Source organism: Tauraco erythrolophus, chromosome 2 (genome assembly GCF_009769465.1).
Source record: "Tauraco erythrolophus isolate bTauEry1 chromosome 2, bTauEry1.pri, whole genome shotgun sequence".
NCBI lineage: Eukaryota > Metazoa > Chordata > Aves > Musophagiformes > Musophagidae > Tauraco > Tauraco erythrolophus.
This window is the reverse complement of record NC_141466.1, coordinates 109,931,350-109,953,240: the sequence shown is the minus strand read 5'-3', so window position 1 is coordinate 109,953,240 and position 21,891 is coordinate 109,931,350. Positions and strand designations below refer to the sequence as shown.

At 36.7% G+C, this 21,891-nt stretch overlaps 1 protein-coding gene across 1 annotated transcript in view; it reads left to right on the top strand.

Annotated features, from left to right (window-relative positions):
• Positions 1–21,891, top strand: part of GPATCH2 (G-patch domain containing 2) — a 125,698-nt gene that overhangs the window by 70,143 nt on the left and 33,664 nt on the right. The window contains exon 6 of the mRNA XM_086629475.1: positions 19,929–19,993. Within this exon, the coding sequence (XP_086485601.1) occupies positions 19,929–19,993 (65 nt within the window). The remainder of the gene's footprint in view (positions 1–19,928; positions 19,994–21,891) is intronic.

Below are 21,891 nucleotides of genomic sequence, written 5' to 3'. Positions count from 1 at the left end.
CTTACTTAAGAAGGGGGACAAAGGAATCCAAGCCAGGTGGGACTTGCAGTGAAGAGAGGGGAGAGGTTGGTGCTGGCCCTTTCCCCCCAAACTGTTCCACTACTACTCAATTGGAGATGGCCATGACGGTGTGACTCGGTGAGTTAAGATATGAGAAACCAAAGTCCTATCACCACTATTGAATCCGTGTGGTCCCAGAAGGTGTCCTCTTTTATGAGATGATTGGTTGTTTCATAGCAAGCAGCTGCTTCTGCTTTTTACAAGAAAAGGCAGTGAAAGAATGGAGAAAGCCCTCACTGTGACAGTGTTACAAATGCCAGTCTCTATCCCCTTGAACTGAGTTTTGATAAACCAGTATTTTCTGAGGAAGGGGGATGAAAGTTTAACAAAATAATTCAGACTCACCAAAAACCAGGAGCCTCTTTCAAAAGGAGAGCTTGAGAGCTGTGAAAACTGAGTTGTCTGTACTTGCCACGATAACTTTTACATTGCCTGCACGCTAGCTGCTGTGACTTATTTTTTGTTGGGTTTTGTTTTCTCCAGTTTTGCATTCTTAGCTTTTTGCTGTTTAGTATCTTTGTGGACCACCACTAGGAATATGTCTATTGAAAGACGATTCCCCGTATATAATTATTTCTGAAGATGTTCAGCTGTGGTTTTAATCCATTATATATATACTAGGTGGTGTATTGATTTTCGACTAATGATAACTTTTAATAGACCTGTCATGCAGTATCAAGTCAGATTCTTTGGAGAATTCTTTAGGCTTAGATGTACTTCGTAATCTATATGATGCTGCAAGTATATTCACCTTAGAACAGTTGTGTTATCTCAATTGACGAGACTTAAGATGTTCTTCCAAGCATGCCAAGAAGTTCACTGTCGCTTACTCAGGTTATTACAGAAGAGATGGTGTCTTGCACCAAAACCAGGAAACAAGCCTTACTTATTTTTCACAAACACCGCTGAATATCAGTAGCGGTGATGTGTGTTTACTTAGTTTGTATAATTAACACCAAAGTGAATTTGGAGTGAGATAAGAAGAGTTTTATTTTTGCCAAAGATGTGTATGTGTTAGGTGAGAACAAGAGACTTTGGAGTAGAAAAAGTAAACAAATTTTGTTTATCTCTCAGCTTCACTGAATAGATGCAGACAACTGATCTGCACTGATAGCAGGATCCTCAGTTGCTATTTCCATGGATGAACTCTTGGTCCTTCCTGTGTAGTAATCACTGACAGTTGCTTAGTCTTAGCTTTCCTCAAAAAGTATTCTTTCTGCAGTTCCTAAACTATAACTTATATTCGCTCTACTACATAATCATATGTTTATAGAAGCTGTTCTCTGACACGAGTTCTTAAATATCTCATTTATTTTGTGACTATTGAAAAAGGAAGATATTCTTAGTGGTTGAGTAGTTATCTGATTATTATCAAGAACACTTTTAACTTAAGAGACTATTAAAAAAAAAAAATCAGCTTTTACTCTTTCATCTTAATTTCCTCATATGACTGCTGACATTTTAGTCTACGAGGATTGTATGTTCCATTTTTCAATTGGAATACCTTTTGTCTAGTAATCATTTTTTTGTTCATAGGAGATATGACATACTGTACGTCTGAATACATGCTTCAGAAAAAGGAATCTTCCTCTTGAAAAAAGACACCAAAGTATATGTACACACTTTGTGTACAAACATTTTCATTCCTTCTTTTCTTTACCATTAGCTGAAGTAACATACTAGTATGTGAAACAATAAAATTCTCAATATATAAGGTCTTTGTTAAATTCTAAAGTTTTTATCAAGGCCATATTTTTGTGGAGGATACAAATCCAAAATAGAATATTAGAAAAACATTGGGAGACTCTTCAGAAACATTGTGCTTTAATTTATAATGTATAATCTATACATACTGTATAAACTATATAAAGAATCAAGCAATCATGTCTTTCAGTGTTATCTATTGCCATCATTCCCCATGCATTGAGGCTCTCACTATAGCTATTACTATAAAACGTTCCCTAAGTACATAAAGGCTCTAATCGTTAAGATTTTTATTACCAGCCACACATACAGAGCTGCAAATTGCCTTGTTTCAGATTTATTATGTATTACTCTAGAAATTCTATAAAGATCAAAAGAACTGATTACAATGTTGACCTTTGCATTAACTCATCTGAATTTAAATTCAAGTGTTTGATTTGGGAAAATAAGTCCATTTATCATAGGTCTGCTACTGAGGGGATTGTGCAGCCCTGATTGGGAGTGCTGAGACCAAATTTATTTATTGAGCGTGGGCTTGAAAATTGTTTGTAGGACAAGAGGAACAAAAGTTTGACCTGCCGTTGTGTTGCACCCAGGGAACAATGTGGCAGCTGCCCTTTTCGAATATCTAGCAGTCTGTTCCTGCTGAAGAGCCAAAAGATATTTATGGTTTAAAGATATCTATAACTACTTTGAAAATGGAAGCCAATAAGCCTTTTCTTACCAAAAGATAATTAACTGTTAAATACAAATGTTACAGTCTAGCAATGTGGAAGATGACATGCGGTGTTCTGGATCTTAAGATTTCCTTTTTCAAGTCTATTTGAAGTTCACTGTCCTGGAAACATGAATATTTATAAGAGTACATTTTGGAACTGGCTCCTCAACTAGTACAAGGGTGATATCTTTATCAATTAATTAATTGTAACTCATTTAATGTGCATATTTACACCTGCTGAAAGACCAGTCCCTTCAGAAGAGTAAATAAGAGTAAAAGAAATTGGAACTAGTAGAGCTGGAAGTGACATATTCATACAGAGTCTTTGTAGTAGCATTCACTTTCTTGTGTAATGCTAAAGGTGGGGATTTTGTCAAAAAAGTGCAATTTAGACTTTAAAATGTCAGAATTGGCAGTTTTGTGGGCTTAGGCTAAAGTGTCAATGTGCGAGACACATCATTTACTACCTGAAGATATTTCCACTCTGGTTTGGAATAAATATGTTCTATTTATTGTAAACTTGAGGTAATTAAATCCACATAGGATGCAAGTCCTTATCTGCTCGTTATGGAGTGACAACAGGTCTACAAATAGTGCACTGTGATACATAGAGCTGTATGTAAAACAAAACATTTGTCATTTACGTGCATGCATTCTTACTCTTAGCTTGGTAAACGCAGAAAAGCTATGGTGGTGATGCACCCAGTACATTTGTTAGTGCTTTATTTGATTTTTAGTTTCCTGTTAAGGAAAATATCTATTATACTGAATTATTTAATCAGAAAATGCTTTGGTTGAAACTTTAGTATATTGGGAATGTGTTGATGTCACAACTATATCCCCAATTGATTCAGTTAAAAAGAAAAGTGGAGATGAAATATCATATCTGATATGGAAAGTGGCCTGTCTTGGCACACGAGTTGTAACATTTTGGACCAAAGTCACTCCAGCCAGCCAAAAGGCAGGAGTTTCAGAAAATAAAAAGGGAAAGGCAGGTTTCAGAAAATAAAGTTAATATTTGCTCCACCCCTAAAGAAGTACATACGTATACATTTAAGACACCTAACAAAGTTTGATTTGAGAGCTGACTGTTCAGTGGAAACATTTTTATTTATGTCTCTGAGTCATATGGCTGACAAATTAAATAGTGGGCATGCATTTTTTGTATATTAAGAAAAAAAACCCTGCTTTTAAGATGTGTATATCATACAATAAGTAAAAATGACATTGCCGTTTAGGGTTCCTAGGGCTTCCCATTTTCAAACGTCTTAAAGATTACCCATCCCATTGTTCTGCTACTGCGTGGCATCTTTAAAGCTTCATGTTTTGAACTTTATATCTTCACTTCTGTGAGCTGAATGCAAGTGATGAGATTCGATAATAGATGAGGACTGTTTTAATACCTGCAAAGAGTGGTAGGTAAGTCCTGTCCTAATCAGCCTAAAGTTCTATGGGTTGTGAAGTCAGCAAACTTTCAAAACATTTGTGAAAGATATTGTCTCCTCTCTCCTCTCAGATGTTTTTTTTCCCCTTTTTAGATATCTCGTGAGAATCTAAGTGCTCCATTAAAAAGAGTGGCTGCAGCTTTGGGGGAGTTACTGATGGTTTTGTTTGGTTTCTGTGTCTTTTTAGTCTACCACAGATTTTGTTTTCTGCAGCATTGTCTGCGGGTTTGTTTTTGCTATGTGAAGAAATATGTCACAAACTTGGAAGGAGGAAACTCCATTGTATTAGGGGTAAGATTTTAACCTCAAAAGTTGTTAGTCGTTTACTTACTGAGAACTTCTGAGGAACTGTGAAAACTTAAAATTTTAGCAACAGCTTTTCCAGAATTGCTTTAAGCTGGGAGGTGACAGGGAACTAACACTGACCCTAAGTGTCCAGTTTCTTTACTGAGGTCCCATATTTGTAATGAATTACTTAGTTTTACCAGTAGTGATTTTGTAATCCTGCTGTAGGTCTCTCACAGTATTGTACTAGGTTTAAAAAATAAATACATTTTATGAGAAACCAAAAGCATAAATAGCTTTTGTGAGGATGCAAAAAAAGGACGATTGCTTCTGTGTAGATCAGAATCCTAAAGCACATTGGGAAGAAAATATTATTGATACAGAGAAGATGTAGTCTCTATCGGCATGAAGGCATCCATTGATTCACTGATGTCCAATGAAAGGAGAAAAGACACTGAAATGTTTGGATTTAAAAAGTAACTCCTTTATTTAAACTTCAGTAGCTTCCAATATAACGTATTTTGAAAAATATTGTGTTAATCCAGATACACCTAGAGAGTCAACACAGAATCCCTCAGTCCTCCCACACCTTTTTCCCCTGCCTAGGTGTTGTAAATTTTAAAATATTGAGCCTGGTGATATGATAGATAAAACACACTCCAGTTGCCTAAGGATGATGTGGAAGCATGTCATGTCTCTGTTTTCAAGTATCAAGGGTTTTTCCCTGCTATTCTCTGTATGTTTACCATTTGACTTCTAAATCTAAACCTCGGAGACAGTGTTCTCCTTAAATACTTTTAAATGGCAGAAATTGCACAAATAGTTAGGCTTAACAATATACAATGTTACTTTATTCTTGAATCAATCCAAAGCACTGTGTTGTGTTGTCTGCTTATGTTGACTTTCACTAGAAATGTTTTTGCACATTGCAAACTAGCATCTTACATGAAGATGAATGGAGTCCATTCAATGGGCATGAAAAAGTCCCACAATAGGAAAGAGGAATCGTTCGTCAGGGTGAAATGGTGCTATAATTGTGGATCATACAAAATTATAGGAAATCATTTCTGAAACTTTAAGCTAAGGAACAAATGGAAAATACTTTTGTTAATTTTGACCACAAAAATCTGTGTTAAGTAGTTTGATATGAAAAGTTCTGGAGCTAATACACTTTTATTTTGAATGAATGAAACCCATAGCTCTTTCCCCAAATCTTGTGATAGAAGTAAGTAGGACTTCGCTTAGAGCAGAAGCTTCCAAAGCTGATCTCTCAGGTCTGTAAGTAAAAGCTGGAAATAAAAATGAATTCCTGTAATGGATTGAAGTCAAAGATATTTCTGAAGAGGTTTCATGGAAATGAGAATTTACCCACTGCTTTTACCCTGGTACCAGACATTCAAGACATTCAACTGAACTATTTAGTTGTGGTAGGAATTGAGGTAAATATTTGTAATGATGTTAAACAAACAAACAAAAAAAAAAACTCGGAGCTTCTGCTTTCATTCTGGTTCGTTTTCCTCCTCCTTTGTTCCCAATCTAAAATCAAATACAGCATCCCATAGGAGACTACTTGCTTTTTGTGCTTATAGTTGAAAATACTTCCCTTGATTGAAAGTGAAGTGAAGTTTGCATCTCAGCGACCATCAGATTGTATCACAAATAGTCTCTGAAAATTTACAGACTTGTAGAAAATTTAGGACCAAGACTGTCACTCATAAATAGCTGGACACACTGTATTTCCATGTCAGTACTCTTCTCCTTCCATCTCCTTGTCTTAGACTTTGTCTTGGTGAGTCATGTCATGCTCTTATACAAGTTGTAAGCTTTTAGAGCAATTTGTCTTTATTAGGGATTAGGTTAACTCCAGGTGTTTCCGGAATAACATACTCATAAAAATGCAAAATGTTGGGATTTCATTCAAGATCATCTTTGTGACAAGACTCTCTCTTTTACTTCCCCTGAATTTTCTTCCTCCCTTAATAACAGGGAAAATAACTTTTTTACTACCCAATGGCAACTTAGAATTCCCTTGTCATTTTGTGAGGAGTTGCTATTAGCCACAGGCCATAATTCTGTGATGTGTAGTCTCCAGCCTGAGGTGAATGGAAAGTCGTTCTTCTCCAAGACCTGGAAAAATGTGCTTTACAGCTTCATGTCTGAAAGGTAATGTTGCTCTCTGTGCTCTGCAACACATTAAACACTTGCAACAGAGAAAGATGTTCTTCACTTAACTCTCTGTATAGTCAGGACTCAACAAACCAGTTACTCCTCTTATCCTTATTTCTGCAGTGATACTTGTAAGTAGAGGATAGAATCATAGAATGCTTTGGGTTGGAAGGGACCTTAAAGATCATCTCGTTCCAACCCTTCTGCCATGGGCAGGGACACGTTCCACTAGACCAGATTGCTCAAAACATCACCCAACCTGGCCTTGAACACTTCCAGGATATGCTTTTGGTAGCCCAGAGTTGCCTGTACATGGTTTTATCGGAAATTTCAGAAGCCCAGGGCAGCTAATATGTGGCAGAGGGACCAAAAACTATTCTCATGGGTCTGACCAGAAAAGTAAAATTGATTCCACCAGAGACATTAGGGGAAAGTGAATTGTCTTTCCTCCATATTAATCCCAGGAACAGAAGAGCCTGTAAATAAGAACAGCACCCTGATTTCTATCTTGCAACTGAGGCAGCCACTGATTCAGACACCTCTCCCTGCCATCAGTCACACACACACTTCTCTAGCCAGTGGTTAAACTCTCATTCCTGTACATAGTTTCAATAAAAAGAGCAAAAGTTTTTCATGTGCTAAACACAACTTTCTGACAGAAACACTGTTTGTAAAAGTAAGTTTAACTTGACAGCACATTTTCAGAAACAGTCCACTGCTTTAACAAAATAGCAGAAAACCACCAAGTGCATATGTGTTGTGTGCCATGAAAAACATAGGGCAAAACACAGCAATGATATTTCATCTTATGGGAGAAGTGGATAGCAAATACAAGCAGCATTCTGCTCCTAGAACACAGGCTTCACCTTCCTTTATGAATTAGCATTTTGGCATAGCTATCGTTTTAATGTGTTACAGGTTTAAATTACTGTAAGGAAACATAGGCTCTCTCAAGAGCACACTGTGATGTTTTCCATTATGTAGAGCTTGATATCATACAAAGAGAGCCTGGGAGCACTCTTACTGATAAGGAGGGATTTGAGAGTAAGATAATGCAGTTTAGTCTTCAAATCAAAGTTAATGGTGACTTTGCACAATCCATTCATGAGATTTTGGTGTAGGATGCGTCTTTGGTATCTGCATAATGTTAGAAATTTTGAAATGCAATGCTACCCTATCCAAGTGTTGATCCCAGTGTGGGACCGCGATTAAGCCTAACAAGCTTGACAGTCTTTTTTTAAAATGTATGAGTGGAATTCCCGCTTTTGACTTTTTTTTCCCCTATTAGAATCTACTTGTTTCCATTTCTACTATAATAGAAGTCATAAATTATTTACGTTTGATATTTGAAGACATAATGGTGGAAAAGCTTGAAAATGTCTTGCTAAGAAAAAATATATTTATTGTAGCATATCTTAAAACGTATTTTATTTCAACATCATTTTCCTTAAGGAGAAACCTAAAAAAGATATTTTGAGCCTGGATGTAGCTTGATCTTAAGTTGATTTCTGAGCTTCCTACTTGCTTGTCCTGGCATTTACTATTTGAAACAATGGTTATAGTTGTACATTAGCATTTCAGATGGCAGAGAAAGTGGCAAATACAGAAGGATCTCTAAAATTTACCAGTCATGTAAGCTTGTAGGGTAAAACATTTATGTACTGGTAAGCTCAAAATAATTAAGTGTCATCCATGTACAATACTGTCAACAGTGACACTGGCCGAGTTTGCACCTGAAACTCCCCTAAAGCGTTTCTCCTGCTGTTTCACTACTGGTGTGAGCCCTTATGGTGGGAATTTCACTTGAAATGAAGAAAAATTGTTTTGTGGGCACTAATTATTTGTTATCTAACCTAAAGGACAAAAGGTCATGCTTTTATTTTAGAAGTTCAAGTGTGTAAATTTCATAAGGTCTGTTATTGGTCAAACTGTGTAAATTTTCAAAAGTATTTTATTCCAAATCTTACCAAAGTGTAACCTTTTAAACCAAAATTCCTGGTGCCTGACTTGTTTTCTTTAGGTGGGAAATTCTTAGGCATACTGCTATCATTCTCTTGTGCCCAATCTTCTTATCAGCTTATTCTCCTGAAAATAGCTTAGGTTACTGTCTGGTAGTTGTTGTCTAGGCTGTAATATAGTTTATTGGATGCTCCTTTTAAAAACAAAAGGTAATGGGGTTTTCCTGCAAATGGAACTGGACTGAAGACCTGAAGACTGTGCAGAACCTTAGGTTCTGCATCTGAGAGGGAGAGGAGGGTTATGCTAGCAGATTGGTTCTGCTCATCTCTGTTGGGGGTTGCTAATAATCCTAACCGCATTCCCAGTTACTGGAAGTGTAGTAGCATAGAAAAAAAGGGAAGGAAAGAAAGAATGGGATCTCACTGTACTGCTTGCTAGGAGCCTTTTTTCAGCAAGATAAGACTGAGGGCTTCAGTGCAGTGCAGACAATGGGGCATTCTCTTTAGTTGCAGTGGCTGGCCATTTGTTTATTAAACTAAAATCCCTATATCTTTTGAAAAAAAGGCATTATGTGCAGTTTGCATTCTAGTCATAGTGGTTTTCGTCTGTTTTCTCATAATAGTCAAAATCTAACATTAACAGGTCTAAATATGTTCATGGCTGTATAGATTAATGGAACTGATGTCAGCATGTTTAAAATGAGTTTTAATGTGTAAGTAAAATGAAAAGACTTCAAAACAAATTATTTGGCTCAAAGCTCCATTTTTATGGTGTATGTTTCAAGCTAATAATCAGGGCTTACTGTGGGTCAGCATGTCATATCCCAGTGGTGTCTCGTGAGATGGAGGGTTATCTTATATGTCAGCTAGATAACCCTGTGAACAATTTTGAGCAGTGGAGATAATGGGACTGAATTCTGAAATGAGGTAGAATTCTGAAATGGGGCAGAATTCAGAACGGGAGCTGGAAATATCAGAGACTACAGTGTCGTCTGTGAGCACCGTGCGGCTGCTTATGAAGGCAATCACCTTTTGGCATCGGGAGTCATTTATGCTTGACAATAATCCTTCTTGATTGGGTACAATTAAAATGTGAGAGAATGGCAAATCAGATACATACTTCTATAGAAAAAAAAGGTGAAATAAAAAAAAATATTTCCTTGCTAGTGGTGCCGTCTTTTCTTTCTTTTTTCTAATCTTTTTTTTAATATGCACGATAATCTAATAAGTATTTTTTGGTATGTTTTGGACAGCTTTTACTCTCTTCAAGTTGTGCTGTCCATAATTATTATGTTGTTTAAACCATAATTTTTTAAAATGTTTCTGTTTTTTTCTTAATAAAAATATTATGTTTATGTACTTGGAGGAAATTTTAAAACATCTTTATGGCAATAGATGCACTTTCATACTTCAGGGTTTTTATTTTTTATTATTCTCTTTTTTTTGTTTTGTTTTATAAATAAAGGCCAAGTTTGCACATTTATGGAAATAATAGTTATGTAGTCTGTGATTTCATACCTTCTCAGATGACACAGCAGGCTTTCTAATTATGAGTGTAAATCGAACCATCGATACCATAATTGAAGCAATTCAGTCTTCATACGAAATATGAAACTTATATAAGCAAATTATAAACTAGTTTAGGGTTGAGTTTGTTTCTCCCTTTAGAGCTAGCATAGTATATCCTGCTGAATTCCATTATCAGCTTTTGGAAAATGGACTTTTGCATGTATATGTTTACAGTATATATTTTGACAAATCTTAGGAGTGTCAGTGTTAAAGGTATTTTTTTCCCCACCATCTGTTGTATCACTCGTTTTGTGTTTGTCTTTTATTTTTAGCCATAGCGTAGGTGAATTATCTCGTACTGACAAGCATATTCTTTCTGTTAGCGTTTCTCCACGCACTTGATAACCGCAGTTGTAACTCATAGCAAAAGCTTAGTGACTTCTGTAGCCTTTGGTCAGCCAGTAGAGGCCACTCATAGCTTGCTACTGAAGCTGGGCAGTGATTTGGAAATGGGGGTTTTGTGGCGTGTGTGGGGGTTTTAATCCACTCTGAGTAAGCTTATGCTGCCGTGAACTGTCACAGTATGACTTGGACCCGCAAAGAGTTCTGTTATGAGTAATTCTGCTTAGGTATGTAAATGCATTTAATATTGACGTTTTTCTGTTTCCTATAAGTTGTCCCGTGGCAGTAAGAATAGAAATCACCTTCACGAGTACGCTTCAAGCAGGCTGAAAGCAAATGCTTTGATGACATCCTTTGTTGTTGGTACAATCTTTACTGTCATTATATTACAGTACTTTAATGAAGTAAGAAAAAACTACTACAGATTACTTTGCAGGGGGGAAAGGAGAGTCTTGCTTGTATGTTTTTCTTGTTTTTCCCAAATGAGGAGCTGAGCTGCAGAAAACTTAAGAAAGGTCAAAACAGCAAGCCTGCAGCAGAGCAAGGAATTGAACCTGCATCTCTCAGGTCAAGGCTAGTATCCTAATCACTGCTCTGCTCCTTTCTCCTGTCAATATCACCATGTGGGTGACTTCACTTACTGATTATAACTTTACAAGTAAAAATATAATTTCAGCATTTTAGGTCATTCTTAACTAATAAGGATACAGTCCCAGCACTACTGAAGTCAAAATCCTGTTAACTTAGTGAAGCTTTCACCCTAGAATAAGTTCTGTATATAAGCAGCTAAAATATCATAATGAAGATTTTTTTTTTTAATACACAGCATATTACTGGAGCATTTAAGTAGTAGCTCTTTGTACGAGGTGAAATTTGGTTTCATTTACATAAAATTTGTTAAATATTAGCTGTTTACAGAGTAATGAAGTAGCAAAATTTTGATCATTGTTTTGTTGCCATATATAATACAATTCAGGCAGCTGCCCTGAAAATTTTCCCTTTCCTAATATAAAAAATTGAAACAATGGTGCTATGTGGTATATTTATGCAGTCCTGGAATCTTACATTTGCCTTTTAACAAGGAGTTGGTTTAATTTAGAAAAAAAAAAATCTGAATTATAGTTTCTTCTAGAGACTTACAAATCAGTCCATTTTTGCAGTGGTGTGAACTGCTGTTGGAGCAATGGTGCCACGTAGTACTATTTCATACTAAATTTGGGAATCTCAAAAGAAGCCCTCCTACTGACTTCCTTGCCGATAGGACACTTGCACTTTTCACTTTGCCTGATGCTTTCACCATAGACCAAATAATTTTTTTTTACTTTACACACTAGTACTTACTTACTCTGCTTTAATAGCTCCACCAGTGTTACCATATCACATACCTAAATGCACCGTGTATGCACTGATGTGTTTCATTCCAATGTGTCATTAAACTTATTCTGTTGCCAATTCTTTACTGTACAAAATCTTGTCCCTTTGACAAAGATTTAGGACAAAACATGGTCTGTGATATTTTCTGCTAGTGTTACCATTTAAAACAAACAAAAAGCTTATACTAGGCCAGTCTCTTTTCTAAAGTCTTTTTTGTTTTAATTATAATTATTTAATTTCAAATTCAGTTTTTCTCTTAAAAGCAGCAGAGGAAAAAAACCTGTATAATAGCAAAGATTTACAAAGAAATTTCCCGTTTTGCTTTTATATGTGACATTTAAGGTCCCTTCCAGCCTATGCCATGCTATGATTCCATGATTTAAATTTTCCATCTTTCTCTGAAGGAGCTATGTTCAATAGTGGACGTTTTTTCTTTTAATCTCTGATACCATAGTTTTTCTTTTCCTTCTATTAATCATTCAATTGAAAACCGTATATGAAGAGACACAGGTATTTTGGTCAGTTGTGTGAAAAGAAATATAGAGAAAACTCTTAACAGTGTGTGAAATCACTAGAGAGATTGGGGAGCTGAGATTCTTTAACTGCAACGCACTTACTGATTCTCATTTTATCTAGGGTACGTAGCTCTTTCTTTTTTGAGAGAGAGAGAGAAAACAATAAAACCTGTACAGGGAGATGTGTGTTTGCTTTAGGATTAAAGTCTACGTCTTTTGACCTGTTTTTCTTGAGGTTTTTCTCCTTCCTTATCGCTTGCATACATTTTGCAAGCAGAATGGCAATGATCCATTGATTTTTGCAATACCGTGTTAGTAAGAGGTCAGTTTTAAAGAATTATAACTAAAGTAGCAAGAAACTGGCATGGAGCTATTCTACCAGTGAACCGCATGTTCATGAAGACTTTGCAGAGTTTGACTGAGCATCACTTAAAGGTGATGTGTACATTAAAGAGATGCTTCTCTGGAATGGTCAGTTTGGGCCCTTCAGCAAGAGTGTGCTTGTAGAGGGAATAAAAATGTAACGGTAATGTCAAGCTAATGTTATGGCAACGATTAGAAATGTATACTGTGAAAGCTGGTTTTCTTAATTTACTGTATTTCCAAGTCAAAGAATTTGTATCTATATTTTTTAAAAAATGTATTTTAAATCCAGAGCTTTTTTTATTGTAAGTTCTTTCCAATGCTTCTAGTGAGGAAGGGGGTATAAAATGAGTGATAATAAATTGATGCTGAAAATAATAAGAAATTGCTCTTAATCAGCACAATAAAATGTAGGTAATAGAATTTGTCTATTTCTTCCTCTGATACAGTTTGATTTAATTTCCTATAAATTGGCAATTACAGATCTGTGATTTACGGAAGTGCCATTGTGATGCTGTAATTTCCACTACAAAATCCTTTTGGTCTAGGATTTGATTTTAGTTGCATTTTGGTTTGGGCAACAGCTTGATTTGCAGAAACTCCTACCTGAGAAAATTGACTTTGCTAAGAAACTTTTCAAATTGTATTCAACAATGTAATGTAATGTTTTTAGGGAAAGATACTATAAATATGTCAACCCAGAAAAAAAGTATCTTTTCTTCTGGAATTTGAAAGATTTGGGTAATATAATTAATTTTTACATGTGTCAATCTGTAGTTGATCATAGCAGTCAATGTACAGAGTAGAAAGAGAGAACTATTCTTTCATTTAGAAAAGTGATTAGCTCATTTGTGTAACTTGTGATAGTTCCATGTGGGGGAGGGAGTTCTGCTGGTAGGAGACGGGATTTGCTCCCTGTGCCACCAGATCAGACTCCCATCCCCCTCGGGGTTGAGCCAATCATGTACGCCTCTGCAAATTGCCCTATTTAAGTTGGGACAAAGGAACGGAAAAGGTGCTTTTGCCCAGGAGCGAGGAGAAGGGAGGAGGGCGCTGCCCCCGCTCTCTGGCCCCAGCCGGGTGGCTGCCCGCACCAGGCCGGCGCCGCGTGCTCAAGATGGTGGTGACGGAACCACTTGGGGAACTCAGGGAGCACCCCGTTCCCGGGGTGCCCTCTGGGCCAAGTTCACCCAGAGGGGACTGAGATCTGAGAGAAACAACCACACTGACACCAGGTCAGTGCAGATGGAGCGGGAGGAGGTGTGCCGGAGCTGAGTTTCCCCTGCAACTGATGGTGAGACGGCAGGTGGCCCCCCTGCAGCCAAGATGGGCTCGGCAGAGCAGAGACCCAGTCAGGGCCCGTGGAGAAACCCACATCGGGGAAGAGATGCCTGAGCCTTAGAGGGGTCGTGGAGCACGGGATGCACGACGAGTAACTGTTAATAATGGAGCTTGGGATGCACGACGAGGTTGTGAGGCATCTAGAGTCCATGGGACGATCCACGCCTAAGCAAGTGGCCACAACTCCCTAAGAATCCGAGACTGTGGTAAAGCCCACACTGGAGCGATCCGATGGGGAAGGATTGCGTCCTGCGGGTAGGACTCACGCTGGAGAAGTTTGTGGAGTTTTCCTCATGAGTAGGGGATCAATTGGAGCAAGGGAAATGGTGTAAGGACTCCTCCTCCTTTAAGAAAGGAGCGGCGGTAACAACATGGATGAACTGACTTACACTCCCCCATTCCCTGTCCCCCTGCACTGCTGGGGGGAAGATAGAGCTGGGAACAAAAAGGGGGTGGGGAGGTGCTTTTAAGATCTGGCCTTGTTTTCTCTTTATCCTCTCAAGTAACCGGTTTTGTTTCCCTTTGTCCTTTTAAGCAACTGTTAATAAATTGTTTTGTTTTAAGAAAGTCGAGTCTGTTTTGCCCGGGACCATGGTTGATGGGCGCTCCCTCTCTGTTTTTGTCTCGACCCTCAGTCTTTTTATTATAAAACCACGACAAACTAGTGTCCAGCAAAATTTTGCTGAGGTTTTACCGGTTTTGCATACTATGAATGTGACACACTGTGGTGACTGAGTTAAGCATTCAAATATGTCCATTATTATTTATGTGGATTCTTTAAACACAGCATAGTATCATTTAGGTTGGAAAAGACTTGTAAGGTCATCAAGTCCAACTGTAAACTTAACACAGCCAAGTCCACCAAATCATAGGAAGGAAATAACATCCTGTAAAAAATGAGCTTGGTAATATCTTTTCACTGCGTGTGCTATGGAATGTCTGGCATAAAATCCAATTTAAAACACAAAAATATCACTTTTAGTATTTAAAAATTGCTTGACTTTTAAGGAATTTATTTTTTCAGTAGTGACAAACATATCTGAGGTACAATTATGAACAGGACACAGTCTGTAATTTTTAAAAAATATATTTCCTGAGCTAAACATAAATTATAAAGAGGAAGTATACTTGCTCATTCGATTGCATGATAGCCTGGGAAAAAATCAGGGAGAAGAGATATGGTTGAGTACGCATTTTAAAGTAGTTTATATTATTTTATGTATTAAAAAAATACTGTATATGGAACACATCCCTACTTGGGAGCTCTGTATTGTAGATGTATTTAAACATAGTGATTTCCCAGGGGCTGTTGAGTAACTGAACATGAAAATATACTTCAAATGTGAAGTAAACATAAATATTAAGCATTGATGTAAAATATTTTTGGTTTGTGTTCAAATACTGTATTTTTTTGTTGGTACATGGTAGTACCTTTTCTTTAAAGTACAGCACAGGTAAATTAAATTAGTGTTCAAATATTTATTTTATTAAAAGATGCATAAATTGATTTGTTTTCTTTAAATAATATTCTATACAGACTCCAATCTTGGATACCTCTTACCCTTTTCATATAAAGTAAACGATAGTGTTCAAGCAACCTGTGACTGTACTGTGGAGATTTTGCTCCCTCTCACTCAGAGGTATAACCAGCTGGTCAAAAGAGGGGATTATCCCGCTGTATTCAGAGTTGGTGCAGCCCCACCTTGAGCACTGTGTGCAGTTCTGGGTACCACAATGTAAGAAGGATGGCATGGTCCTTGAATGTGTCCAGAGGAGGGCAACAAAGCTGGTGACAGGGCTGAAAGGCAGGTCCTATGAGGAGCAGCTGAGGACTCTGGATTTGTATGCTTTGAGGACAAGGAGGCTGAGAGGCAACCTCATTGCTCTCTACGGCTTCCTGAGGAGGGGGAGTGGGGAGGGAGGTGATGATCTCTTCTCCCTGGTATCCAGTGATAGGACATGTGGAAATGGTTCAAAGCTGTGCCAGGGGAGGTTTAGACTGGAACTTGGGAAGCGTTTCTGTACTGAGAGGGTGGTCAAACACTGGAATGAGCTTCCTAGAGAGGTGGTTGATGTTCTAAAGCCTGTCAGTGTTCAGGAGGCATTTGGGCAATGCCCTTAACGTGCTTTAACTTTTGGTCAGCCCTGATGTGGTCAGGCAGTTGGACTAGATGACCGTTGTAAGTCTCTTCCAACCGAAATTATTCTACTCTGTATTAATAGCATTTAAAAATAACACTTGGTTTGCTCAATATTATTTCTAGAGAATGAAATCCTTTATCTTTCTTGTCCTTCTTTTTCTGTTTAATCTGACCGTCTTTCCATGTATCACTTCTGAAGTTTGTCATATGTAATATCGTGGGCAGCAGTATACAATATTGTGTATTTTCGGGCAAAAGCCCTTAGTCTTGAACACTTCTCTGTTTTACTGTGTCCAACAGCGTAAGTCATAATTTCTCAGGCAAAGCAATCTTTGCAAAACAGAAGGAGTACCTTGTCTCTGAGTTGGAGTACCTGTGTTTCAGAGACTAAAATATGCAGCCACCACCTTGTCGTCTTATTCAAGCAAAGGACTTGTAGCCAGAAGAAATTAAGATTTCCAAAGATGACCCTAAACTTTATTCATATTAAAACGGTTATATCAACTGTAGATTACAGTATCTTTTGTGCAATGTGTTGCTGGAGAAACTTCACACAGGAGGAAGATGAAAAGTAAGGAGGCTCAAAGGTTTCCCCGTTTTCCCATTACACTCCTGCTTATTTTGCTGCTTTATGCAACTAAGCCATGGTACAGATTGCAACACAGTTGAGCAGTGTGAAGCTCCGTGGTATTTCTTTTGTACTTTTCGAAGGTCAATACTGTTCCTTAGCCTCTAGGACATCATTACTAGTAGTTTGCTACATCTAGTAAGGTTTTTAAAAGCTGCTATTCTTAGAGGAAATTTTTAGAAATATTTCCTCTTTTTGTGTTAGTTAAAGTTGCCTAGGTTCCAGTATGGGTGTGATTATGTTCGGTTATGGGGTAGTGTGACTTGTAGAAACACGGACTATTAAATATAGTGCTAAAAAGCTTGAAAGAGGTTATTGGGCATTTCCTCGCCATTTTAGTGTCTCATAGGAAGGAAATTTTGAAGCCAGATGAACTTTAAAGTGTGCCATGTCTTTTTTTTTTTTCCAAAAGTTTATCCATCAAAAGATTCGGAAAAAAAAAGTATTTAAAAAAAATCTGCTCTATTTTTTTTCCTGTAAAGCATGCAGCAAAAGTAGTCTACAGCACTTGTAGGACATTATCAAAATGCGCTTTCTCAGATGGTGCTTAACTTCCCCGTGGCTCAGGGGTTGGTTACGAAAAAGAGAAGGCACCCCCTCCCTCACTGTTTTAGAGGGAACAGTGACATAAAGACATCAGACATAAGCAAGGAGAATTTGATGAGAAGGAAGACAAACGCACTTCAGTTCCAGCTTCCTTTCTCAAATGGCTCAGTCCTGGTCACCTTGAGCCCTGTGGCTAAGAACCATCGAGGACCATAGCCATCAGTGCTAACTATACAGCATCAGCTCTATGATTCTGTGTACTCACAGCTAATTTAGCATGTAAGTGTTAAAAGCTAACAGTCTTCTGTATATAAGGACGATGTTTAATAGTGTGTAAGAATCAACCATTACTGAGATGTGCGTTGTTAATGAATGAACTTAGTTTAAAGTTTAAAACAGGCCACATCTGCCTGTCATTCTTCTTCTAAACACTCCCATCACAGTAATTCTGCTGCCCTGATACACATGTACGCACTGAGATGTGCACACTCACATACATTTGAATAAAAAAAAAAAAAAATCTGAGTTGTGCAAACTTTGCATTACTTGTTCTTGGTATCCCAAGAGAAAGCTAGTACCTGTTTAACCTCTGATTTCTTCTTCTGTGCTGGGACTTCATCACCTAAACCAATTCTAGGTAACTATGCCTTTTTTTCTTTCTTTCATTAATAAAGAATCTGAACAGTTGAGAGGGTATTTGTTTTGGTTTTAGTGTCCTGCAATCTGCTGCCACTTTCTGGGGCAATCGGCTCTCTGTTCTGTGGAGTTGCAGCAGAACTTTGCAGTAGATTTTTCTAATAGTGAGTTAGCAGATGAAGATGGACAATAGGTTTTCGTTTGTTTTTTTATACCCTAGATAACGGTTTTATTCAAATACTAATTTATTTGCATTAACTTATTGGGAATCTTACAATAATCAGCATTCACTTTTATGTGAAGATCTGTATGTGTGCGTTATGAGTTTAGTGTTAAACATATTCTGTGGCTGCTTGGTAACTGAAACTATCTAGCATATGTGCAAGAGAAACCTCAGCAGTGTACTTTGTGATCAGTTGTAACTGTATTCCAAGCAAGTTCATATTCTCATATAAATTAGTGGAAAAACATACTTCTGTGGTTTATATATTATTTTAAAACTGGCAATTTATCAAGTGATTTTTCTTGAAATTTCCATGCTTATTAAATTTCAGATTATGTATTTTGAGTAAGCTGGAAACTTAAACTTGTTTCCATAAGTATGGCTGCAGGTAAACAACCAATTTTAGTCCAGAAAATAGCTTTTGCTTCTGTCAACATGTTGTTTATTTTCTCCCTGAGATAAAAAGTTCAGTTTTCTGATATTTGTACCAAGATAAAGTCAGTAAACAAGATTAATATAGTGTGGAAAAGGTTGTCAGCAGCCCTGGCAAAGGAAATAAGTTGCCTGTACACAGAACATACTGTAAACTGAATAAAAGTGTCAGGTCCACCATGAGATAATGTGATCATGAACCTCTAACAAAGCATGACATAGGCACAGTCGGCTTTTCTTATAGCCACAGTGTAGAAAATGGATTACTATATTCCAGGGATACCCACTGGAATAGCATGAAAACCTCATTTTGAGATTAATGCAGGATGTAACTCTCGAGAGCTGAGCTACATGTTCACCTATAGTGTTAAAGTAACATTTTAGTTATTAATCTTAAAATTTGGAAATGACATATTAAAATACTTGTTCATATTTCTATGTGCATCTTTTTAAACTCACATTTCTTGCTTTTATTATTAGGTGAACTATGACATAGCAAAAATGACTTTTGATCACTATTTTATTACTGTTGTGTGGCTATGTAAGGCCTCAATAAGTCTAGTAAAACAGTAAATTTTGGCAAGCCTGAACCATATAAATGTATTATCATTGAGTTTTTGCAGTCTCCTTTCAAAACTGGCAGAACATCTGACTTCATTCCCACCTCTGGTCATCTACTGACTATAAAACTATCTCCAAGGAACTGAACATTTGTTCCTGCATTCTTTCCAATGGGAATAGTTTGTCTTCTGTTCTGGTTCTTCAAGCTTGAGTTTCATCAGGTGGTCTCTTATTCCTTTGCTTTTACCTGTCTACAAATGCAGACAAATTGAGCAGACTTTCAAAATAAAAATAAAGCTATTTGAATGCATTCTGGAGCAATGCCAGAATATCATCACATGCAAAAGTCTGCATGTGCTATCTTGCATTCTTAAGACTATTCTTAAATTGAGTATATTGTGTATTTTTGGTTTCAGTATATATAAACCACTAGACAAGAACTACAGTGCAGTGTGGGAAAAAATATTTTATCTGTGCTTTCTATCCCACATCAACTTGAATTTCAAAAGCTTTGTTTTGATACACAGGTTGGGAGTGTGTTTTAATAAATTTATTGCTGTATTTTCCATAAATAAGGATAATATGTTGAATATGATTTTCAAATCATCTAGCTTTCATTTTTTGGAGATAAAGTGCTTCATGGACTTTTCAAAAGTAACTTAAGCTCCTGACATCTGTAAATGTCTGATGTCTGACATCCTATCAGAATTACACATAAAAGATTTTGATAAATCTTGTATAGCACTTTCTGCAGCCAGACTTTATTTAAAAATTGCACATACTGCTGATTGCATTTATTGTATCTATTGTACGTCTCTATTTTGTTTTTAGAATTTGTGACATGGTTTCTTAATAAACAGTCACTGTGTACGTATGCTGCCCCATTATTCAAAGACTTTTTTCCCTACTTTTTTCCATTAGATAACTCCAGGACCAGGCAGTAGCAGGAAAACGGTTCACTTGTCCCAGGATTCTCTTCACCATGAGTGAGTATCAGTGATGGGAGTTATAACTTTTTATTATTGTTTACTTTCCTGTAATACCTCTGTCCCAAAGCCACATTTTACAACTGTACAAACATATGATAAGAGAACCTCAGCTCAGTTAGTGATCTTTATTTAATAATAATATTTATAATCCTTTGTAATTCATTGTATGTTTCTTAATGAAACGTGAAATTCAGTGCTCTGTAAATGTGATTTTATTAACTCACCAAGTATATGCTTTCCTAAAACTCAACACTAAACCAAATATGGGTTGTTTAAAAGGACCTGCTTTATTTTTCTGCAAAGGGAAATTCAGAAATGTCAAGCTTGCATATACGAAAATAAACAAGCATCACATCTTTGAGTCTTAAACGTGATCTATCATATGAGGTTATCATAAATTCCATAAAAAGACGTTGAATTAATTTGGACACATGTAAATAGGGAATGTCATTCAGTTTGTTTAGTTACTCCAGTGTGCTGTTACTGTAAAGCGTTATTCTGTTCGGTGGACAACATTAGCAGCATTATTTCTTGGTTATCTTTTTTGAATATTTATAATAAGAAGATCAAATTTTCCTATGTTTTGCAAATCAGAAATCTGAAACACAGACACACATGATTGGGAAATAATAAATTTGAGGATGCATTTATATGTTCTAACTGCTACTAGGTATAGCATCCACAGTTTAAAACAAAACTTGCCTAAGCACATGTACTACAAACATCAGATCCTCAGTACCAACTATTTTATGCTATTAATCCACTTCTGTTGCACTCTGTAACTTGCTAATGTGTGTGTTAACTAAAAATTTCATAAGTTATTTCTACCCTGAAGTAAATTGACTGATACTTTATGGGTTTTACTTTTGTTTATTTTGTTAAAACAAATAAGCAAGCAAATAATACTGCAGTTAAGTGAATGGACAAAATTGCAAAAAAAAAGCGCGATGTGAATATCACATTCTTGTTACAAGAGGTCTTACTCTTTATGAAGATTTTTTAATGTCTAAATATGAGACACATTCAAATTACTTTGATATATTTTCTCAGTAGAAATACATTTTACTAATAATTGAGTCTGTAATCCACTGATTTGCCACAAACCAGCAGAGTTTATGTGGAGGAAGGTACCCCAGTTTGCTGCACCTCCTTGAGCATTTCGTCTTGACACTGGTCAGAGACAAGACACTCATCTGTGTGGAATGTAGACCTAATCCATTCTATTTCTTATCTTCATCAGCTTCTGGATATTTGTGACCTTATTTCTTGGGTCACTTGGAAATGTGATGGCTTTTCTTTTCATCCACTGCCAACATCAAAGTTGTGTGTGCATGAAATCTCCCTGTTTCCTCAGATTTTGAACTATTTGGTGCAGTTGATGAACCAAATACATAAATGTCTACTAATTTTTATTTCAAAGTATAATTTTTACCTTATTGCTGTCATTCTTTTGTCATTTCCAACTTCTTTTCCTTAAGCACCTTAAAAAGAGTTAGCAGTGTGCAGGTTTTGGTGACAGCTGGTCTTATTTACAAGAATGAGAGGGTTGACTGCTCATCAGCAAACTCACAAAAAGTGAAGAAAGTCACAAAACTTTCAGATTTGTGACTTAAAAAAAAAAAAGAAAAAGAATCATTTAGACCAGACAATTCTATGGAATCTGCTTCTTCTCAATGTATTAATTAAAGTTAAAATTTTAGTGTCGTTATTTGCCCGCTGGGGGGGAAAAATGAGAGTAAGCTGTATTGAATTTAACTACTTCAGAAAAACCGTGACTTGGTTAAGCTTATAATCTATGGTTACACTTCTAGAGAGACTTACAAGCATAAAAGCAGATAACATGATGGTCTTTTTGAGCAATATTATATTAGATGGAATTATTATATCCTTTGCCC